Source organism: Anopheles moucheti, chromosome 3 (genome assembly GCF_943734755.1).
Source record: "Anopheles moucheti chromosome 3, idAnoMoucSN_F20_07, whole genome shotgun sequence".
Classification (NCBI taxonomy): Eukaryota; Metazoa; Arthropoda; class Insecta; order Diptera; family Culicidae; genus Anopheles; species Anopheles moucheti.
The window spans coordinates 89,966,483-89,987,230 of NC_069141.1; the positions used below are offsets into that span (position 1 = coordinate 89,966,483).

At 44.7% G+C, this 20,748-nt stretch overlaps 1 protein-coding gene across 2 annotated transcripts in view; it reads right to left on the minus strand.

Annotated features, from left to right (window-relative positions):
* LOC128305622 (uncharacterized) overlaps positions 1–20,748 on the minus strand; it is a 55,081-nt gene that overhangs the window by 26,515 nt on the left and 7,818 nt on the right. The window contains exons 1-3 of one of the 2 annotated variants that reach the window (XM_053043167.1): positions 18,454–18,590; positions 3,053–7,358; positions 2,874–2,953 (exon numbers count right to left, since the gene is read on the minus strand). In XM_053043167.1, coding sequence (XP_052899127.1) covers positions 2,874–2,953; positions 3,053–7,302 — 4,330 coding nt within the window. In that variant the 5' untranslated portion in view covers positions 7,303–7,358; positions 18,454–18,590. Of the gene's footprint in view, positions 1–2,873; positions 2,954–3,052; positions 7,359–18,453; positions 18,591–20,748 lie in introns of those variants that run through there. The other variant, XM_053043166.1, reaches the window with a different exon arrangement.

Sequence of the window (20,748 nt, forward strand, 5' to 3'; positions counted from 1 at the left end):
ATACTGCTTATGCGTTTAATACTTCTGCATGCCAAAGCCACCTTAGCAGACCATAACCTATCCCTCCCAGCAGAAAAAAATTATTTCCAAAGTGATCATCCGTCTACGGTTCACTTTGCAGACGAACGGGGGAACGCATGGTTTCTAACCACGGACGGCACTATCGACTAGCTGCAGTCTGTCTCGGATGGCACGGATGGTATATGACACGAACAATATGCCCCGTACATATCCGTACGTATCCGATGCCTCCCTACTCCATTCGTTTCAGAATGCTGGGAATTGAAGATCTAAAATCACTCCTCTCACATACGCAAGCTATTTTCATCGCTAAGATTCTCCTCAACAAAATATATGCCCCATCCTTACTATCTATATTCATTCCGGCGGGCCTTACCCTATACGGCCAAAATTATCCTTTTCTGCGAGCTATGAAATCATTCAACTGCTTTTTTATCATTTCGATTATAGCATCTCGATATCTGCTTTTCGGGCCCGACTAATTAATGACTCCTTATAATCCTCTATGTTTGTTTCCTCCTCTGACGCGTTATTAGATTTAAGATTAGACTATAAGATTCCTTTTGTGAAGCCTTCTGAGCGGACAAATTATTTTCCGTATATGTCTGAACAAATTATTTCCTCTTAACACTATACAATCATTGTATATCGAGCAAAGGATAAACCCGTGACCTGTCGAACGGTGCTGATCTTCTGTGTTTGACCAGTTTACTTTTGTGTCACTGCTTCACACTGTTCAGGACGACTGAAGGGACGTCCTCAGTGTGGTAGTTGGCGGTCAACTGTAGTGGCGGAAATAACATTGGAATCTTACGTATTTTCTGGCCAAACATAACATGTTACTTTGCGCACAAATATGTACACATTTACATTAGCTGGAGACCACAGCAATAATTTTGTGAACGCACCATTCATCTGTTGCTACATTGTAATATCTAGAACATAATAAAACTATCTTTGAGATTGTCTGAAATATCTTAAACCACAACAACTACAAAATGCAATTGTTTTTTGTTCAAGTTCCCATAGCTGGGGTTTGTTAAATAAATGATAGAGTTCAATTATGGGTTGTTTTCTGAAAAATGGTTTGCTCAACAACACATCGACCGCCTGATGCAGATCGGTAGAATATCGTGCCATAGATGTCGTTATGTAGCCTCGCGCTTCGTATTATACCTTCCAAGGATTATTAAGTCTGCGCGAAGAATTTACCGGCGCAAAAACTTCTCTACTTGTGGCTTGTACTCCGAATTTACATTTAGGCCTTGATCAAAATTCTCTAGCTGTTCCTCCGTTTCTAGCCGTGCTAATTCAAAATCCGAACGAGGGAGAAGCCCTTCATCTGGCCTGGTTGATGTTGCAAATTCTTCATTCGCCTGTCTTTGCGAGCAGCGCCTCTTTTAATACGGTTGTTCTAGAAACGTTCCATCTTTGCCGCTTTGATATCGACAATTTCATAAAACAATTCACATAAAACAACCAACTCGAAACACAAGGAATACACTAAAAATAGACAACAATTGAAAAAATACAATATCATTTGACTAACTAAAAAAATCGCAACATATTATTGCACACCCATTACGCAACATTTTGATGCATCCTCGAACCAAAACCATCGCATAAACGCAGGAGATTAAGATTTAAGTTTCACGCGCTGCGCGTAGAATAAAACGCACTAGTTAGTAACTCTCTGACACGCTATCGCCGTAGCATCATCTTCAGACGAACGCCGCAAACACTCATGGTAAGAATCCGTTCAAATCCGCTTTCTCTTCAGAAGTTTCCTTACAGAAATACAGACCTGAGCAGGTTGGCCAATATCACAATAATGTCTTCCCTTCACTTTCCCCACACACAGCTGATATGTGGTAGCAGTAGCAGGACGACAGAACAGCACATTCCAAGCCAAGGAATAAATGCTAGGGCGAAGAGTAGAGTAAAAAGGACAAATAGTACTGATAGACACGTGTACCACCACCACCACCACCTTATTTTATTTTTTTGCCTTTCGCTAAATTTCCGTTCGTTAAATTTTGCAAAAGCTAAAAAAAGCGCTTTAGCCAAGCCACACACCTCAAAACGCGGCCGAGCTGAGGTCAAACCTGCTTCCTTTGGAACATAATCAAGACCAAATCGCGACGTCTAAAAACGGTCACGATTAGTTCCAAGTTTTGGGTCGCGCGACCTTTTGGGATAAAGGTGCTTTGAAAATGAAAGCTCCATTGCTGTAGCTTTTGGATGTGCTTTCAAAAGCTCAAACATTACAAGCTTTCCTGCTTCCGAAACGCATATTGTAGAGGAATTGTAGAGGAATAGTTTTTAAAAATTGTAATACATTAAATTGAACTATTACACATTATGGATTAGAGTAGTTCAAAGTATGCTTTAATTTTTAGCATGAGTTTTAAATGGTATAAGGGATGTAAAGAAACTGTTTAACAAATGTCAGTCACAGATTCTGAAAATATAATTACAAGATTTATGCAGCTTCGTCAAAATAATGACTATCTTACATATATATATTGCATAACAACAGACGCACAAACCCAGGACAAAATCAAGAAAAGATTCATAAGGGGCATTTAGTACATGCTGAATCACATTTTGAAATGTAAGGACATCGAAAAAACAGGGTCCTATATGTTTTGGTAAATTTTGCATCTATTGTGTTTTTGTTGCACAAAATTGTGTAGACAACAATTAACATTGCAAAGCCAAACCAGAGTAGTAAGAAACAGAAGATGCTCACTATAATTATTAAGTGGAATCGCAGGGACCATACAGATTCCGTTGCGATCGGACACGGTAAAAGCGATTTGCATAACCAGATGCGTTCATGTGCTACTTACCGTCTATCTTCGGGTGCGAGATACGAGCCAGTTTCCGCGACCTTAACGGTGTTTGATGAGTACGTTTACGCTCCCGCACACTACACCAGAGGACGCAGTTATAAAAAGAAATGAAAAATGTGAAATTAGCACTGACTGGTTGTTACACCCTTCTTGGATAGAGCGTTTACGGTACTTACACGATAAAGTTCGGTCGCTTCGATCCCGGTGCCATCGGCGCCATGTCAATGCGTTCGGTCTCATCCTCGTCGGAGATGTCGGTCCAGTCGGCGCTGTTGCTTGTGTCACTACCACGTTCACTTGGTGGTGTTAAGCTCGCCAGTCCAGCCGTGGTACCGTACAGGCTGTTGGTGATTTGATCGGACGCCAGCGTCGTTGTCGATCCACCGGCCATGTTGCGCCGTGTGAGCGTTAATTGTCGATCATACTCCAACCGTAAACCGATCGACTCGTAGCAGTTGGATGATACGAGCGATACGCTATCAGCCGGTGGAGACGGTTGCTGTCTCGATCCTGACGGCCTGACTCTGGTCAGTGCCTGGTCATTACTCGCTTGAGTTGGTTCCATTTCGGCAGAGCTTCCACCACATGCCGGATCGTCATAATCGACACCGTCCGCACTGCGGATCGTGTCGTAGATGTTCTCCTCGTATATGTTCTCCTGTCCGTGGGGTGATTTGTCCAGCAAATCTTCACCCGAGCTTGGCGTCGCTTCCGTAGAAGAAATAGTTTCCAGCGTAACATTTGTTAGAGTGGCAATGTTTGTGGTGGAGTTGTTGCGCGGCGGCAGTGGAATCTCCTCCGGTTTCGGTGGTCTCGGTGGAATCTTGCTGTACTTGATACGCTCGTAATTGGACTGATAAGTCACCTGCAGGTGTTTAGGCAGTGTTTTGGGGGATGTGGATAGATTACGCTTTGGTTGTGGTAGGGTCAGATCATTTCGATTCTCTTCACGGGCTGGTGGCAATTCCGGCGGAGGACTGCAGATCTCATACGTATCTTCTTCTCGGGATGCTTCTTCAGCGTTTTGTTTACGCGTGCTCGACAGGGCCTCGTGTTCAATCGATTCGTAATTTTCAAACGATTCGTAACTGTTAATGCTGATGGCATCCTCAGGCAGATGTTGGCTGTTATTCGAAACTACGGATTTTCGCGAAATACACTGATAAAGGTTTTCCGATTCTCGCTTAGATTTATGAACGAAAGACTCTATTTTGGGAGTAAGCTCAGTAAAGTCGATCGTGATTGAGGGAGTGGTGCAAAAAACATGTCCTTCCAACGGCACTGGTTTCTCATCAGGTTGTGTGACCAGTTCATAGCCATCCTCTACACTACGCTGCCCTCGGGAACGTTCGTTAAGACTCATCCTGCCGATCTCGCGACGCGAACACGGAAAATGATGATCATCCATCGAAATGGATTTGTTGATTACGACCGTATTAACTGCCTCGACAATACTGCGCTGACTAGCGTTCCTGTCTCCCACATCAACTCCAGAACTTCCTGCACCCATACCACGGAAAAGGAAGGACGCATTCGGGCGCACATGCTGAATATCTTCTTCGACATTTGGTGGGGTATTCTCCTTGCTAAGCTCGGTATCGCTGAGAGTTAAATCGTTGAAGCTTTTTGATAGATTATCGATCCTCTGACTAACAACACTAATCGCATCGAGAATCTTTTGTTCTGAAGTATCCTTTCCACTCGATAATTCCGGTGTATGTTGACTTGGTGGAAATGGTGGTGATGAGGTTTCATCTAGGTGCATTGATGGAATTTCGATCGATGACACAAAGGACCTTCGTTGTCCGGTAGTCTTTCGACAATTGTCCTCTTCCCTAATGATTACTAATTCATCCGACTTTTCAAGCGGTGTCACTATCTTCTTGGACGATCGAAAAGTCAAACGTTCGTAGATTTTCGACACGGTGCTTTTGGATTTCTTTTTCTCCTTAATTTCCTTTGGTAAGGCTACTAATTCCATTTCGTTGTTACGTTTGACGAAATCCTCTGGAGATGTTTCACTAGTGTTCTTGTCTCCCTTATCAATCGAGCTGTAAGTTGCATACTGTTCACCAAAGCAATTGTTCTCCTCTGTTACATTTTCTTCCAGGTTTTCGCTTGCTGGCGAAGAAAGATCCAAATTTGTCTTTTTAGACGATCGGAACATGAGTCGTCCATGAATTTTGGATACAGCGCTTTTGTTCTTTTCCTTCTCGTTAGTTTCATTCTTCGAGGCAACAGTTCCGATTGGATCATTAGAATCGGTAGTTATTTTTTCATTGCTATGAATTGTACTATTCAATTCGTCTTCACAACCTATCCGATCGTAAATTGAATCAACCACTTCCAATGCATTATCGACTTCCGACAGGACCTCATTTTCTTCCGTGTTTCCCGCTAGAGCTGTGGTATCTGAACAGATCTGAACGGGAAAGCATTCTTCAGTTTCAGTCAGCGATTTATTGCTGCTGTTTTCATCTTGCTGTGTAATATGCTTTGGCGTGAATATTATGCTCTGACTATTATTCAGCGTGGTACAGCTGTTAAACATAGGCATACTTGCTTCTCTATCAGTTAACTTCTCATTTGTTACTTCATGTTTTCTGCCATCGACGACACTCTCCTCCATCATTTCAACGCAATCAACATCCCTAGTGGCTTGTAATGTATCTTTTTGGATCTTCTTATTATTTCTATCGCCTCCCTCGCTTATCACCTTCTTCGACTTCGTTTTCTGCAGCACCTGTTCGCTTTTATCTGGTACCTTCGGTTTGATTCGTCCCGGTGGCGGTTTTCCTGTGTCACCACTCTCCGTTCGCTTTCCACGAGCATGGTGCAGGTTGGGTTCAAACATCTCTAGCACTTTACGCACACCGAGCGAACTTCGTCCCGTTTCCCAATCTGGTCGACGATAAATATTCTTCCTCAGGCTTGGTCGCTTTCTTAATCCCGTTTTGCGAATCGATGAGTTCTTGCTCGATACAGAAGAAATTTCGTCCGAGCTTTCATCCGTCTTGTTGCCACCAGAAGCAGCGCAACTAGCAGTACCACCAGCAGAGGCAATGGAAGCGTTGGAATTTTTCTTTCGTAAGCTACCTCTTGCGACGCTATTACGTCCCGACGTTGTAAACCCGTATATTCCCTCGGTTCCGGGATCTTCGATCACTTTGTACGCTACATTGCCGCACTTGTGAAGATATCCGCCACGCTTCTGCACCTGTTCCAGTAATCCAGCGTCCTGTTGGATCATTTGGTTGAATTTACTGGTCAATGCTGCCACCTTGGTACCATTGCAAGACAACAATTTTCGATTGTACGGAGAAATATTGTTTAGGAAGCTTATTTTTCGCGTTGGCGTATTGCCTTTACGTCCCAAGGATGATGTATTAGGTTGTCGTACGGGCGTTGCAAGGGTATTTGAGTTGGAGATCGGTGGTAACTTCTCAACAGCATCATTTGGTAGCTCGTGAGGCACTTCCATTGCCTTATTGTGATCCTGCTCAACAACACTTTGTATGTCCACATCGATGTAGCTATTGACGTAGTTTTCTACTCGTAGTGGCATTTTGAGGCTTTGTTTCTTGACCTCGCGAGTCACTGCACGAATTCCTAGCAGTTCCGTTCGACGTGCCCAATGGATTTGGCTACCCGTTGAGGAAGCTATTGCCACAGGGAAAGAGTCTCTTACGGTCGATCCAGAGGCCACTGTTGGTGATCCTACACACTGTCGCTTTTCTACCAGCGCACATTGGACTTCTCGATCAGGACTAAGCAGTGCAGCTTGGGAGCTTCGCTTCGGTGGTTGTGTAGAACGAAGGCATGTGTCTGACCCGATGCGGGTACTATCACAACTATCTATCGTTAACCGTCGCCTTCCCGAACGAGTAATCGAACCGTTTCGATGGAATCGTGAGCCAACTTTCGGCGATGGTGACTTGCGGAGGACGGTACGAGCGGCTGCACTAGTAGGAGCTCCAATGGTGGCACTCTTCGCTTTTCTAACCAAAGTGTCAATGGAAGTTCCGGAAGTGGTTTGTTGATTTGATCCTGACAGCAACCGATTGTTCCAAAATTGTCTCAATCGCTGTACACTGTATGATGGATACTGCACGGGAGTCGATTCTTCGGACGACGACTGAGCACCAACAACGGTACTCTCAGAACTCGAAGACCTTGTTGTTGGTTTCGAATCTCGCTTAACGTCTACCGTTTGCAGTTCAGAAGCTTTCGCCTTCTTCACCGTTGGTGTCTCCGTTTCTGTTTCCGGACCAGATGAAGTGCTGCTAGTGTTGTTCCCAAACAAATAAAATCGTTGAATGAAACTGGACACTTTGCGTGGTTCCAGTGGCGGCGATTCTCTCTTCCCAGGTCTGAGCCGCTTCTCACCAACCACCGGTGTGGTAGGACTGCTTTTGATATGCATCATTACAATCCTTCCGCAGCTTTCCCGGCACAAAAACAAACACCCTCAATAGATGCGACCTAAAAGTAAAGATATAAAACACAATTAATATCTCTGCCACTTGTACGCCATGACGATGTGTGTAAAGTATTCAACTTAAGCAAGAAAACGCTTGATCCATCCTACTTTCGATAACCTTCGTATGCCACGTTCACTCAAGACGCAGGTGAAAGCTTTTCTTCGTCCCTGATGTTTACCTTCGCGCATATTACAACGATGCTTGTCTCCAATTGCAGCGCAGCGAGTCACGGCCACGGTTACGACTAATTGATCCATGGATGGTTTGTGCAAAAGCTCATCTTTCGGTTCAATGTTTGCCATTTCCGATTCGCCATAGGTCACAGCAACAGAAATGGCCGTACAACGAAACAACATAACAATTCAACCGGTTTTGGCACACATTAGCAAAACTGTTGTCTAGTAAAGCATACCACATTCACGGTGGGAAGAATAAGTATCGTTTTCTACTGTTGCACCAAGTCACAATTTTCACCAGTGTCCGTGGAATGCTTTTAGCGTAATGAAGCGCACACACTTCCTAAACGGTAGTCGACCAGATTCATCCAATATTCTCCCTTCCAGTGAGGGTGGTAAAGATTGACGGCATTCTCTGTCTCGCTTCATCAATGTCTGGACAGGTATGTCTGGCAGAAAAGCGTATTACGCAAATGGTACTAATTTCGACAAATAAAGGAAGCAAAAAGGGGACCAGCGTAACATGTTTAAAAAATGCAACAAATATGCGACACGTTGTGCGACATCGTGCACTCTCGAAGACGACGACAAAAATTGGAAAACCGACCCGGTCCCCGATCGACAAAGGAAGCCCCTGGAAAACGTGCCCGGCAGGTGCTTTCCATTGCGTAACCCTCCTATCGCCGAGGGAAGCCACAACCAGGAAGATAAATCAACGTTTGGACCGATCGTACCGACAACTGCCGGCCTCGTTTATGCAGAGCCCACTAAATAAGGAGCTTTAGGGTAGAGAGGCCGCTCCTCAAAACGGGGCAGCGATTTAGTAGCCTCATATCTAGCCCGGAGTGATGTGCACGTGCGTATGCTGCAAAGTCGTATTTGCAGGGCGTGACGTGATGCGCAAGCTGATACGTATCTAGCAACACAAACACACTCAAAAGGTGGTCGATAAAAAGGGCACACGCATGAAATCGAAAACAATTGCATTAATAATCAACACAGCACTAGAGCTTATGGTTTAAGCAATGCCTGGAGGAGAAATGTTGTTGACACACAATACAACAATATATCCGCGCCAAGCAGTAAACCAAGGAAACGGCGGTTCGATGACATTCCTTGACTATGGAAATGCGACCAGTAATAAATAAACATAAAATTGGTACGTTTTTGCATACGGCGCAGGAAAAGGCGGTCATCCGACCAGAGAGAGAGAGGGAGCCATCCTTTACCAATCGGTGGTTGTTTTGGGTGGTTTTGCATATTAAAAGATAATCCTTCTTCCTGGTGGTCATTCCCGGGTGATGTGGTGTTGTTTGTGCATTAATTCCGATTTTACTGGGTAACCTTTTTCACCGATTACGCGCACCGAAACCCGAGTGATCGGACGTGTGACATCATTTGATGTGATATAATTTCACACTTTTGGGGTGGTTTTGGGGTGGACCGACGACTGGTCAAAAAAGCGATATTTAATTTGAGGTTAAGCACTTCTATTAAAACTACTTCAGAAGACGTCTCCCATCAACGAACTAATGATACCTCTTCCTTATCGTCCACTTCCTGGCTACAAAAGAGGTCCCACCCTATCTGACCGGTTTCGGAAAGAAAGTGTATGTCACGTGTCACTTTCATTAATACTGCGCTGAGATACTATCTGGGACACAATTGCGGATTGCAACATATGGTTGATGTGATCAATGAAATTAACAGCATGTTGTGGAAGAAATTCTTCACCTCAGGCTTGATCGAAGATTGAAGATCGTTGGAACTATTTAGAATGAAGAAACAAGCTAAATCTCCTCACTCGAAATGCCAAACTCATCTCAAAATGCACGGTTTGATCGCTTATTAGTTCATTAACTCCCAGGCGCTCACCATTCCCTGGTGGCCTAATTTAAGATGATCAAGCTGGATAAGAGGACTCTCAGGCAACCTGTTCCACGGTTCGAACGGTTCGCGCTGTACGCTACGAAATGCTATCTCCCGTTAGGTTGGAATCGAACGACGGGATTTTGGGAGCCAGAAATCCAGCAAGAAACCGTAAGGCAATAAGCATACGACCGCGCTAGAGTTCAGTGTTGTGCGCATGGTGTAGCGTCGTAAAAACATAAGCTTTCGCTGCTAAATGCCACTCTTCGTGGAGGGCGATCCGACGCAGAAAAACCCGTCTTCGGTGTAGCGATCCGCACACATATGCCACTGAATTCCTGACGGCTTGCAAGCCAAAGCACATCAAACGATGGCCAGCCGGGAGAATGTGTACGACTGCATGCTGACATGGATGCGCGTAGTCGAGGAAACCCAGCTGGTGGAGAATGTACCAACCAATGTTCCGGAAGGGCATCTTGATGGTTTGTTGTTGGTTCATTCGCCGCTACGTTCAAGTGGAGAAGTTACACTCGATGCCAACTTCAAAACCTGTTCAATCAAACCGAATGGTCTTAAGCAAAACTAGAGGCGATCTCACAAGATGATCGTCTAGCGTTCCTACGTCCAGAGTGCTCCATGACCAGGAACAACTTCTTCCTACGGGTCCGGTTGGGCGGTTCGAGCCTTAGCAAAACAGGAAAGCAGAACCCGATTCCAACAAAGGTCCACACACAACGATGCAAAAAAGCGAACCACGATCTAAAAAGGACCACAACAACTTCGAAGAATGTTGGCAATGGAGCGCAACAAAAAAAAACTCCACAGCGGTGGAAAAAAGCGAAATCACAAAATCCTCAGCCCACAGGTTCCGCAAACTCAAACCGGGATGACTGGTGCGTCGAAAGTTCCATTCCGGTGTGTTGCAGCGCCGGTCATATTTTTTGTGTGTCACGCACACCCTTGTCAAGCGCGCTGCGCGTCATATTGGAGAAATTCCTGCCCTAACCCAAGGGTGGCCCGGCCCGGAAAGGGGGGCAGAAATACAGTGGGGTCCTTTGATCGAATCAAGAAGCCTCTGTGGGGCTTGTGAGATTGTATTTCTGTTGCCTTAGTGGATATCGGGATGAACACCGGCAGGACGGCACAATTATCAATTGGAGAAACTTGCTCACACTGCTCATTGATGTGACGAGAACACACTTTTTGTTTCACTTTATTAAGATCTCGCCTCGGGATTGAGGTATCGAGAGCAGTCGCAGGTCCGGTTGCTTCCGCCTAAACCAGTTCCGATGCGCTTGGCTACTGTAAAGCCGCGATCAGGTGTCGATCATATGATCTAAAACGCACAGGAAATGCATACTCTGGTGTTAGGAACAGGTTGGCAGTAGCAGGCAACGTTACTCTCCCTTGCAGGCTTTTCGATTTCAACTAATAAAACTAACCCCCTTCTCTCATAGCCTTCGCGGAGAAATTGTGTCACCCATCAGAAACTGGGTGAGAAGGGTTTCTGTGTGTGCTGAAGCTCGGGTTTTATTTGATACGCACGTATTCGGTGACTTCAAGCATTGATTCAGTCGGTCGAGACTACTCCATTCTCGGTAATGACTGGTACCCTACCGTGCCTCCTCTACCGTACGAAGTGTCTGATTTATTTGCACTGCGCCTTCAGGTCCACGTCCCTGAGGCATGATGGTCATTTTACGATCCATGTTTCGGCTACTGGACTGGAGACCTGGGTAGGCGTAAAGACGAGCTGTGTGCGCCCCGTCAGACCACCCGACACTTTTGAAAGATGATACCCTTACCGAAGGCAGCCAATGAACCGTTGGCCGGTACGTTCTTCCATGGTCGCTCTGTGAACTGGAAATACCCGGTCACTCTAGCACAAAAATGCGTCACAGCAAGTGCAAAAATATTGCGCCCTCGAGTTTGGCCGATCGGCGAAACGTAATCAGTATGCAAAATTCGAACTCCCACAATAAGGCCACTGCCGTGCGTTGAGACACAAAAGATAGACGCATTAATGTTTATTTCCATTCTTGCGGCATTTAATAGCCAACATGACCTTCTAAGAATCGCTGATACTAATGGCCACCGAGAAAGAAACATTCTAATCAGATACCGTTCAAGACGGTTGGAAATGGTTTTCAAAAATGGTAATATTGTTTTTCATCTTAAAAGAGCTGCGATAAATATTTTAATTGCGGTACTCCTACACTTCATCCCCATTAGTTTGTGCTGCATCGAACACCGTTGGCGACTTAAACGATGCATATTGAACTTTGCAAAGATCACGCACGTGTCACGGCTCAATTTCACCCGATAGTTTTGGCAAACGATTATCACCGTTTACGGGCGGTCATCTTCCTTTTGGGGGAGTTCACACATGCCTCCGACGCCCGCTTGCTTATAATGGGAGCTATATGAAAATTGGATCATTATTTGATTTTACCGTCTACACTGCCAAAGCGAGGGAGTGGACCACTGTACCACTGGTCATTGGCCTGTCCGGAACAAACGATTTCCTCGCAAGTAAAATGGAAAGTATACGATTTTTCCACACAGCCTTCATTCTCCAGAGTTTCGTACGTGGTTTCTAAGCACGACGGCCGCACTGCCGTTGCTCTGCAGCACCTCCCGAAAGATGCGTGGAACATTCATTAGAATTGATTGCTTTAATAATGATGGAATCGGAAAATAATGCAGAATAAGCAGTGCCCCGTACATATGCCATCGTTTTGCCGAAACGTCCAAAATCTTGAGCGATATAATGGAGATGGTGCGAGATGCGTGAAAGTTCCATCCACCACATTTTTTGGTCAGTTGTGGTGGCCCGTCTCGAACGCCCGCCGGAAAACCTGACCAAAGCCTCGGTTGGAGGTTGTTGGTTGCAACAGAGTTGAACTTTCTCCGATGGCTTCCTGAGTTTTCCCTCATGACCTTCCCGCCGAAAATGCATCAGATGTAGCATGAAGCAGTGGAATCTAGTGACAAATCGGGTTGAGGCGGTTGAGATACTCAATAAAATTGGCACTCTCGGTTCACAATCCTCTCGACGATCTCTCGCCTCGGCACCATCATTTGATTTTGTCGCTGGCGGCATTTAACGAGTCGCTTAGCTCAAGTGCTTATTGTCCCGGAGGCTCGTTCAAGCGAGGCTGGAAGTTGTTTTTTTTTCTCGAGTCAGGGCAAATTTCTCTCCGAGCTTCTTACGCCACGGGTCACGAGGAATGTTTAAACGTTGATGGAGAAAATGTGTGTAGAAGTTTTCACGTGGCAGAAATTCCATCACTTTTTCGGAACTTTACAAAGGGCAAAGAAAACGGTCACCAAAACGATGGAATGCATGGCAGCGGGTCGGGTTACGTGTGGACGAGAAAATTCACAGCCAGCCGTTGCTGGAGAGTGTCATAAATAGTGATTACAATTGTCAAACGGTGTGCTGTGTGTGTGTGATTAAAGGCGCAGCTCCACTCCACTCGGTAAACTTCCCATCTTCAGTTACACCACTAGCGGCCCGGAATGTGGCACCTTACGGAAAACCCTATAAATGTCTTCAAATACCACACCAGTGTGCTGTTTGTTCAGTCTCATAATTGAGTGCAGTAAAACATGCTTTCAATTAAACATTTTTCAAGATCTTTTGGTCATGGCTATGCCAACCCAAAGCTCACGAAGCTCGCCAGCTGGAGATGGTTGGCATTGTTAATTGAGTAGGAACTGAATGATGTGTTGTGCGAGTGATAAGAGCCTCTGCAGGTGTACTTTTTCTCAGCAAGCTCTCGATTAATTACTGCCATACTAGCGATGATGGTGGCTAAATGAAGTAATTTCGTAGCGTAAGCGGAATTTCTCAAACATTCAAGTGGCATTAATATTTAACAGCAGCAGCAGTAAAATTTTCAATTCAAATAGAAGCCAGGATTCAAATCTGATATTGGTATGAAGAGATGCCTGTTATTCTAACTGTATCCAAAGCTCAAGCCAAGTTAATCTTGTTGCTAGAGAAATCTGCATAAACGAATACGCCTAAAGATTGGCCATGCGTCGCTTTTTATAATTTGCTTTACGCTTTCTCTCCTGCAAAAAGTGACATCATTATGTCCATTTCATCCACTTGAGACAACGCGTTATTTTCGTTATCAGCATCGGAAATTGCTTCCATTCGGTAGAAGTTGTTTCGAGAGACGGAGATGAACAGAGCAAACAGTGCACCGCGACCGTGTCGCTATTGCCGTGGGCATTATTGCTCAACAGTCAAACGGAGCTCGGGCTGCCGCAAACATGTCTTTCCCTACCGGCGGAAAGGAAATTGAATATATTTCTTCGAAAATTCCTTCCGGAAGACGCTCAACAAGCGAGACTCATTCATGTACGCTTGCAACCCACAAACTTTGCAGTTAGCCCAAACCTTTTGCGTTTCTCAGACCAACAAATCAACGAGCCCTCTCAAGCGCGGTTCATCCATCGAGCAAGCACAACAAATTAATTTTAATGTGAGCTAAACCCCAAACGAACGGAAAAGATGGGCTCCAATCATGAAGAGCGTGATGGACGCGAAAGACGCACCAAGTCTGCCGCATACACAATCGGTTTGCAAACGGCATCTTTGTTCGCGCGGGAGGATGCAAACCGAACGGGAAACCGGTCGGTGCAACTCCCCGGGTGTCTGAAACAATAAATGAACAAGATTGTTATTAGCTTCGATGCAGCAAAACGGTATCCCGGCTTCGACGCGTTGTTTGCGATCGTACGTCACGCAAAGTTGGTGTGCGTTTCGTGCCGTTTTTGGACGGAAGATGCGGTAGATTGCACTTTGTAGATCGGTTGTGCTGTGGCTCGCTACGATCGTTAAGGAAGAAAACCAACGGCGCAAGAGAAGAGGTTCTGTTGAGCAGGCTAATGGAAAGGAAAGTGGCCAGAACGTGATTAATGCACAAAAAAAAGTTCCTCTTCAAAACGGCAATCTTTTGGGTCTAAAAATGCATCGTTCGGACATAAGTTTAAATAAACAAGGTACGAGTAGCTCATATCATCCCTTCGGGACATAGGTAATCTTTCAAGCCACATATGTGTTCATTGCGGGAATTGTGAAGGGACAAATATTCCCCAACATGTTACCAAACAATCGATATAGACATTCGTTTCGTTTTCGTTAATCGATGTGTGGTCTGAAGCTGAAAAGTCTTATACACAAACCTCTTTTCTTGAGCAGCAGCAGTAGCTAACGCAAATGTTTGCCCAACACTGAGTGAACAGCATGATCAAGTGTGAAACATGCCGCATGACATTTTCAAACACACGCACACAACGTGTTGCAAAACCGAATGCGCCTTATTTATTGGTTGTCCGTAAATATTTATAATGCCCGCATATGATGTCTATCAGAAGGTCGGAGCTAAGCATCGGAGAAGGTTGACATATAATAATGGTTTCCGGAAACTTTCTGATGCTTCTTTTTTGTCTGCCATTTACAGTCGATATTGCTTACTGGGGTTGACGTGAGCAATTAAACACGAAATGAGTTATAAAGAAATATTTGATTCAAATGATGGACAACATATACAAAAACCCAAGATACAGACTCCCTAAATGAAGTTCTACCTGATTACATCTTCTCAATAAAAATACATTAATGCTGGCGCACAGACATGGCAACAAGTACGGCCTCCGCTGGAATTACTGCTTGATTATGGCTTCTAACACCTAACAATGGGCTGCGTGATAGTATGCCACAATCGCACCTTACAAGGCATAACTCATCCACGTGTCAACCAGCATCATCGCATCATCGCAGCACCGAAGACACCTCCTAAATCTCCCCGATGTCGATGTAACACCGGCGGGGAGACCTCACTAAAGCAGATGCGTGCATTGTGAACGTTCCTGTCGCACGCGCATCAGATGCAATTGTAACCTTGCTGAGACACCGCTCATAGAATGCACCGGTGCCTCCGTTCGTTGGCAGCGGGCAGTAATCAGAGGAAGGGGAAGATCAGAGGCACTTTGTGGAGCTACACCCGCCAAGGAAAAGTGTGGCAAGATGTTGTTTACGACGTGAGAATGGGTAACATAACTCTTCAAAAAATAAGTCCATCCCGCAAGATGGTTCGAACGTAGACACCGATCAGACAGAGATCGCTCCAAATTGGAAGAAAATCGCGTTATAACGGGAAGACTCCCACACGTCGCTCGGCTGGTGGGGTGAAAAACAAGATACCCTCCCTCCCAGGTTGGGTGATTTTCTTCGACCTGTGAAAAGTTCACGTAACCTTCCAATAGCAATTATCGTTACTACAACACACCCATCATTAAGAAGCCCGAAGAAAGCCCGAGCAGAGGGCGTTGACAGGCGTTGTGGTTGTTGGGAAAATGAATCTCCCATACGATAGTTCGTGAAAGAGCTTTGGTGACCATACACGAAGGAAATCTTTCTTCGTGGATAAAACCACTAGCTTTAGCTTGCTGGACACAAAGTCGCACAAAAACTAGATTAGACACAACTCTGCTGAAACACAGCTCGAGATCTTAGGTTAGGATCACGCACGTCGAACATTTGAGGTGACTTCTACATTACCTTGAAGGCGTGTAGAGTTGGTTTTGAGTGGAACGCCACGCATGTCTCGCGCCAGGTGAAAGGTGGTTCTGTGCAAGGACGTTGATTTGGGGTAGAAGTGGGGGGTATTTTGTTTATATGTTTAACATGCAACCAACCACGTTTCTGGAGCACGTCCCATCACAACTCACACATCAAGCGGGAGAACCAACGGACGAGACCGGGTTCCAAAGTAACCCATTTAAACTGAATGCTTCCCCCGGGTGGAGCATTTGGTGTTTGAATAGCACGTGCCTTCAATTCTTAACATTTACCGTTGCATTCTCGCTTTAAGGGATGCTTTCTCCCTTAATCATGGTCGCTGTTGTTGCCTACATCGGTGCCAAACCTTCGGAAGTTCTCCCATTCTAAGACGCTTTTCACACGTCGGTGTTAATTTACCCCGAAACGATGCTTTCGTTTTTGACACTTCGACCCATTTGCTCCTCTTTGAAAAGACAAGAAGACGAAAATAAAAACTTAAAATCAGATGCAGAGAACTAGTTCAAAATATCATCCTCAAATTCCCTTTACGCACGATGAATCATTACGTTCAAATTAAGGGCAGGCGTAACCCACGTACCCTGTCGGCGGATTTCTTCGGCAGGCGTTATCTGGGTCAGCAAATAGTATCGAAAGGCCATAAACCTTCAGGGCATCGATTTATGCGTCAGTGAAAGGTTTGATTCTCCCGTCGAGTTGTCTACGGCTAGAGGAAACTATATTTACCATCGCAAATAAAAAAAAACCACACCCAACATGACTACTGACTACCTTGTGATAAGCGCAACTATTTGTTTTGGGGGGAAATCTTTGTGCTACTCGTTGCCATCAGCGTTCAGACGTCACCTCGGACGTCACACATTTAAAGGGCGCATTCAGGGTAAAGATTATTTGGAATAAGATTTTGGACACAATTTTAACGCGCTAACGGCGGCGAAGATAACTGTACAGAAATAGTCTTGTATGCAAAACGCTCACTTTCGGAGAGATTTATTGGTGAGACATATAGCAGCTGTGTATGCAAATAATTCGGTGGAACTGAACGATCATTAGGGTATTGCATGAATCATTCAAACCCTAATTTTGGCATAATAAAGAAATTGGAATCATAATTCCATAATCCGTATGCTAATTAGCTTATTGAGAGGATCGAATGAATGCCATTCGTTAAGACACTCCATGAAGCCTTACAAAACAGTTCAACAAGATTACGTAGCGACCGTTTACCAAACAAAAAACTCTTTTCTATGCAAATACATAGGGATAAATGAGCCCTGCTGCACAATAAATCGTCAACGCGTAAAGGGTGCGATTTCCGTAGTGCTTCGAACAAAATTTCTCTGTCACCACTTTCACGGTCCGGTACAGCACGTGTGAAAAATCACGCCACCTGTTCGTACACTCCGCCGAACGTAAACTCTTCCAAACACATTCCAACCATATCGATATTGGACACAAATTAGTACCGAAAGGAATACACCCCGTGTCATGGGATACTAGACGTACCAGCAAGGGTGAAAACGGAACGGATTGTTTTTTTTTTGGGTTCATTTTGTGTCGTCAAATAACCTTCGTTGATGGGCCAGCATAAGCACCAAATGACACTCGCTTCAGACCCCGTGTGAGATTTATGGGAAAAGCTTCGATATTGTGGTACATGTGGGAAAACCCCAACCAAACCGCGATCGTTAAGACGCTGGTGGGCGATAGAAGGCATCCCAGGGTGCTTCAATTTATTGCTTCGTGTTTTATACTGCTTTACGATCACTAGCCAGCTAATGGGGCTGGGATTGCATAAGAGGAGATAGGTCAGAGCGTGTAATGATTTATTAAAAATATAAATTTTCTAATGATTCCTAATGTATGATTCCAACACTGGGATTCCGCAATTTGAGCTTGTAAAATAGTATGTCAACTGCAATGCTGGTACTGGTATCAACACAACAACAATCGTTTGAGTTTGTAATTAAGCATCAAACAAACAGAGCTGAGTTTTCTTATTAGATTAGATAAAAATTTTACATACGCGGCATTCTCCAAAAAATGGTTACTCACAATTTAATTCAATAGTAAAGAGAGATAGGGACATAATTGAAGTAAATAAAAATAAAAAAAAAACGTAAAAAAGGTAAAACGTTACGATGTGTTTCCTTGGAATTCTTGGAATAATCTTATCAGACGGTCTGGTTTGATCAAGAGACAAATATCGTCTGTCACTACTGCAGCTGGAAACTTCAAGGAACATAGTTCTAAGGAAGTGGAATTTGACCGTGTGAGGGCGATCTTCAATGATGATTGGAGATGATTGGTTTGAGAACTCCTGCTAGTTTGTAAGTAATGCTTGCTTCTTCTGAATTTTGCCCCAAAAAAGCCAACACAAATGGTGTTGGCAACTCGATCGCTTACTAAATGAATCAAGTTTCGCTTTCCTTACATCGATCATTTGTTCGTACCTGGTTCGATTTTGACAATATATTGGACAACAAGCCCTATTTGGGCGACAACGAGTCGGCCGGAACTGTTGACGGACGTCTTTCCCATCCACATTCCAATGGGTGTCTTCTTTCCCGCAGTGCTTCCAAATCCGGTGTTCAACTTCGATCGATTACAGTACACGGTTGACAATGAATTCAGATAATGGTGATCACGTTCACCTTAAGTTGTCGTATTGGTCGCCACGACCGATGATTTGCATTCAGGAAAATGATGCAATTTTCAAAAACAATTCACCTAAACGATACAGCGATACGCACACAAAAAACGCACGTACGCACACGCGATTATTAGTTAATCACTTTGCACAAACTGAACCTTATCACAAGGATCACGCACATTGATCGTAGAATCGTACGGAAAACGCACACACGTTTCAACGCTAACACACGAATCTATGCGTCTTGCTCGCATCGCAGGCTTGTGTTGGCCATCTTTTTTCATTATCTATTTAACTTTGCATAGCGATAGAAATCAATGTCGATCTTCATCACAAGCAACCGGATCGGCGATGATAATAACACAGTGTTGAATCCATCACTCCACAAACACGCACACAAAGAACAGGCTTCAGCCGTGCGCCATCTTTGGAAGACGAATCCTCGTCGGTACCAGCACCTTTAGCACGCGCGAAATATAGCCCCCAAGAGGTAGCACGGTTGCGGTTTCGAAAGAGACTACAGTGACGCTTGGGGAGGCAAAGAAGATCCACGATCAGCACTGCTCCATCCAAATCATGGGTAGGATTCTTTCCCGCTTTTCACCAGCATGGGGTAAATATTGCTCCACACACGCACAAACACTACCGACAGCCACACAGATTGGTAGCAACAATAACAAGAACGATGGCGAATATACGCCACAAAAGACAGATGCGTCCACTTCCTTGGCAGACCGATCTCAACGAAACAATACGACGAACTAATGTTGCGTGCGACCGGCTCCAAACATCACCCGTGGAGTCGTCGGGAGCATGGAGAGTTGCGTGAGATTTTCTCCACTTTACAGTGAGCAACGCATCGTATGCGACACCATAAGCAGTCTTACAAACATACCACTTTTTGTAAGATTACCGAATTTAGTAATGAAAAATATTATTTAGTAAGTGTTCTGTTATCAATTGATATATGTTCACCAGTTACAGCAAGGAACCTGAGGGGTGTTGTAGCGGTACGTGTCGTAGCGGTGCAAATGTGTGTAACGCACTGTAAAATTTCACGTTTTTTTGCTGGGGAGCATATGACGCGACCACATTCAGCGAGAGAGCAGAGAAAATGACTACTTTGATGGAGCGCGGATCGTTGACGATGCCTGCTAAAAATATCATCCGCTAACGAGGTAACGGAGGTTTTGCTATCAAATGAATGAGAGAAATGCGAACACGCACACATCTTTGCGGGGATATCTTCAAAATTTTGTAAGGGACAATATGGGACCTAGTTCAATCTGGAACCGGAGCAGATAGCGTAAACGACAGTGCGCAATTGTCAGCAGAAGGATAATCCTTACCATTTAAGTTGATAACAGAAGTGTGCACCTTTCGCAGTTGTGTTTAGTTTGTTTAATAATTTATTCGCATGTCTTAGCTTGTACGTGATCGTACTTAGAATTCCTTGCCAGTTCGATCACTTAGCAACGGGCTGTCCTATCGGTGCTAATGAGAAGAATCGTTCGATGACGGCAGCTGATGGAAGATTCGAACTTCAAACTCGCGATGAGCAATTTCTAGAGTGATGTCATGAGAACAGCTCATTCCCACTGTGCACATATTGTTTGTTTGTCGTTCGCAAAAATTCGTGCAATATTTTGTTTAGATTAAGCCAAATAGAAGTAACAACTCAGACACAGAATTCTCGCTTCTGTGTAGGTGCCTCCTACTCCTGATGCGTATAGTGCGCTCAACAACAACCACACAGACAAGAGTGTTGAGCATATTCATTATCCAGACGGTGCCGAAAATCCAGTTTGAGGGTTGCGAGACGCTTAAAAGCTTCCTTAAGATGTTTCGCACACACGGCACACGGAAAAGATAGTGCGCCGGTCGGTCGTGAAGAGATAATTCCTTAACAGCTCCATACGGTGTTGCTGTTGCGTCGGAGGATGGATACGATGGAGAACCCCACGACGAAACCCCTCCCGAAACCAAGCCGTCTGTCAATAAAGTCAATGGATTTATGTTCTCGAAACGCGTATCTATTTACATCGCGATATGAACAGAAGAACGCAAGATTAGCGTTTGGCCGCGTCTTGGATGG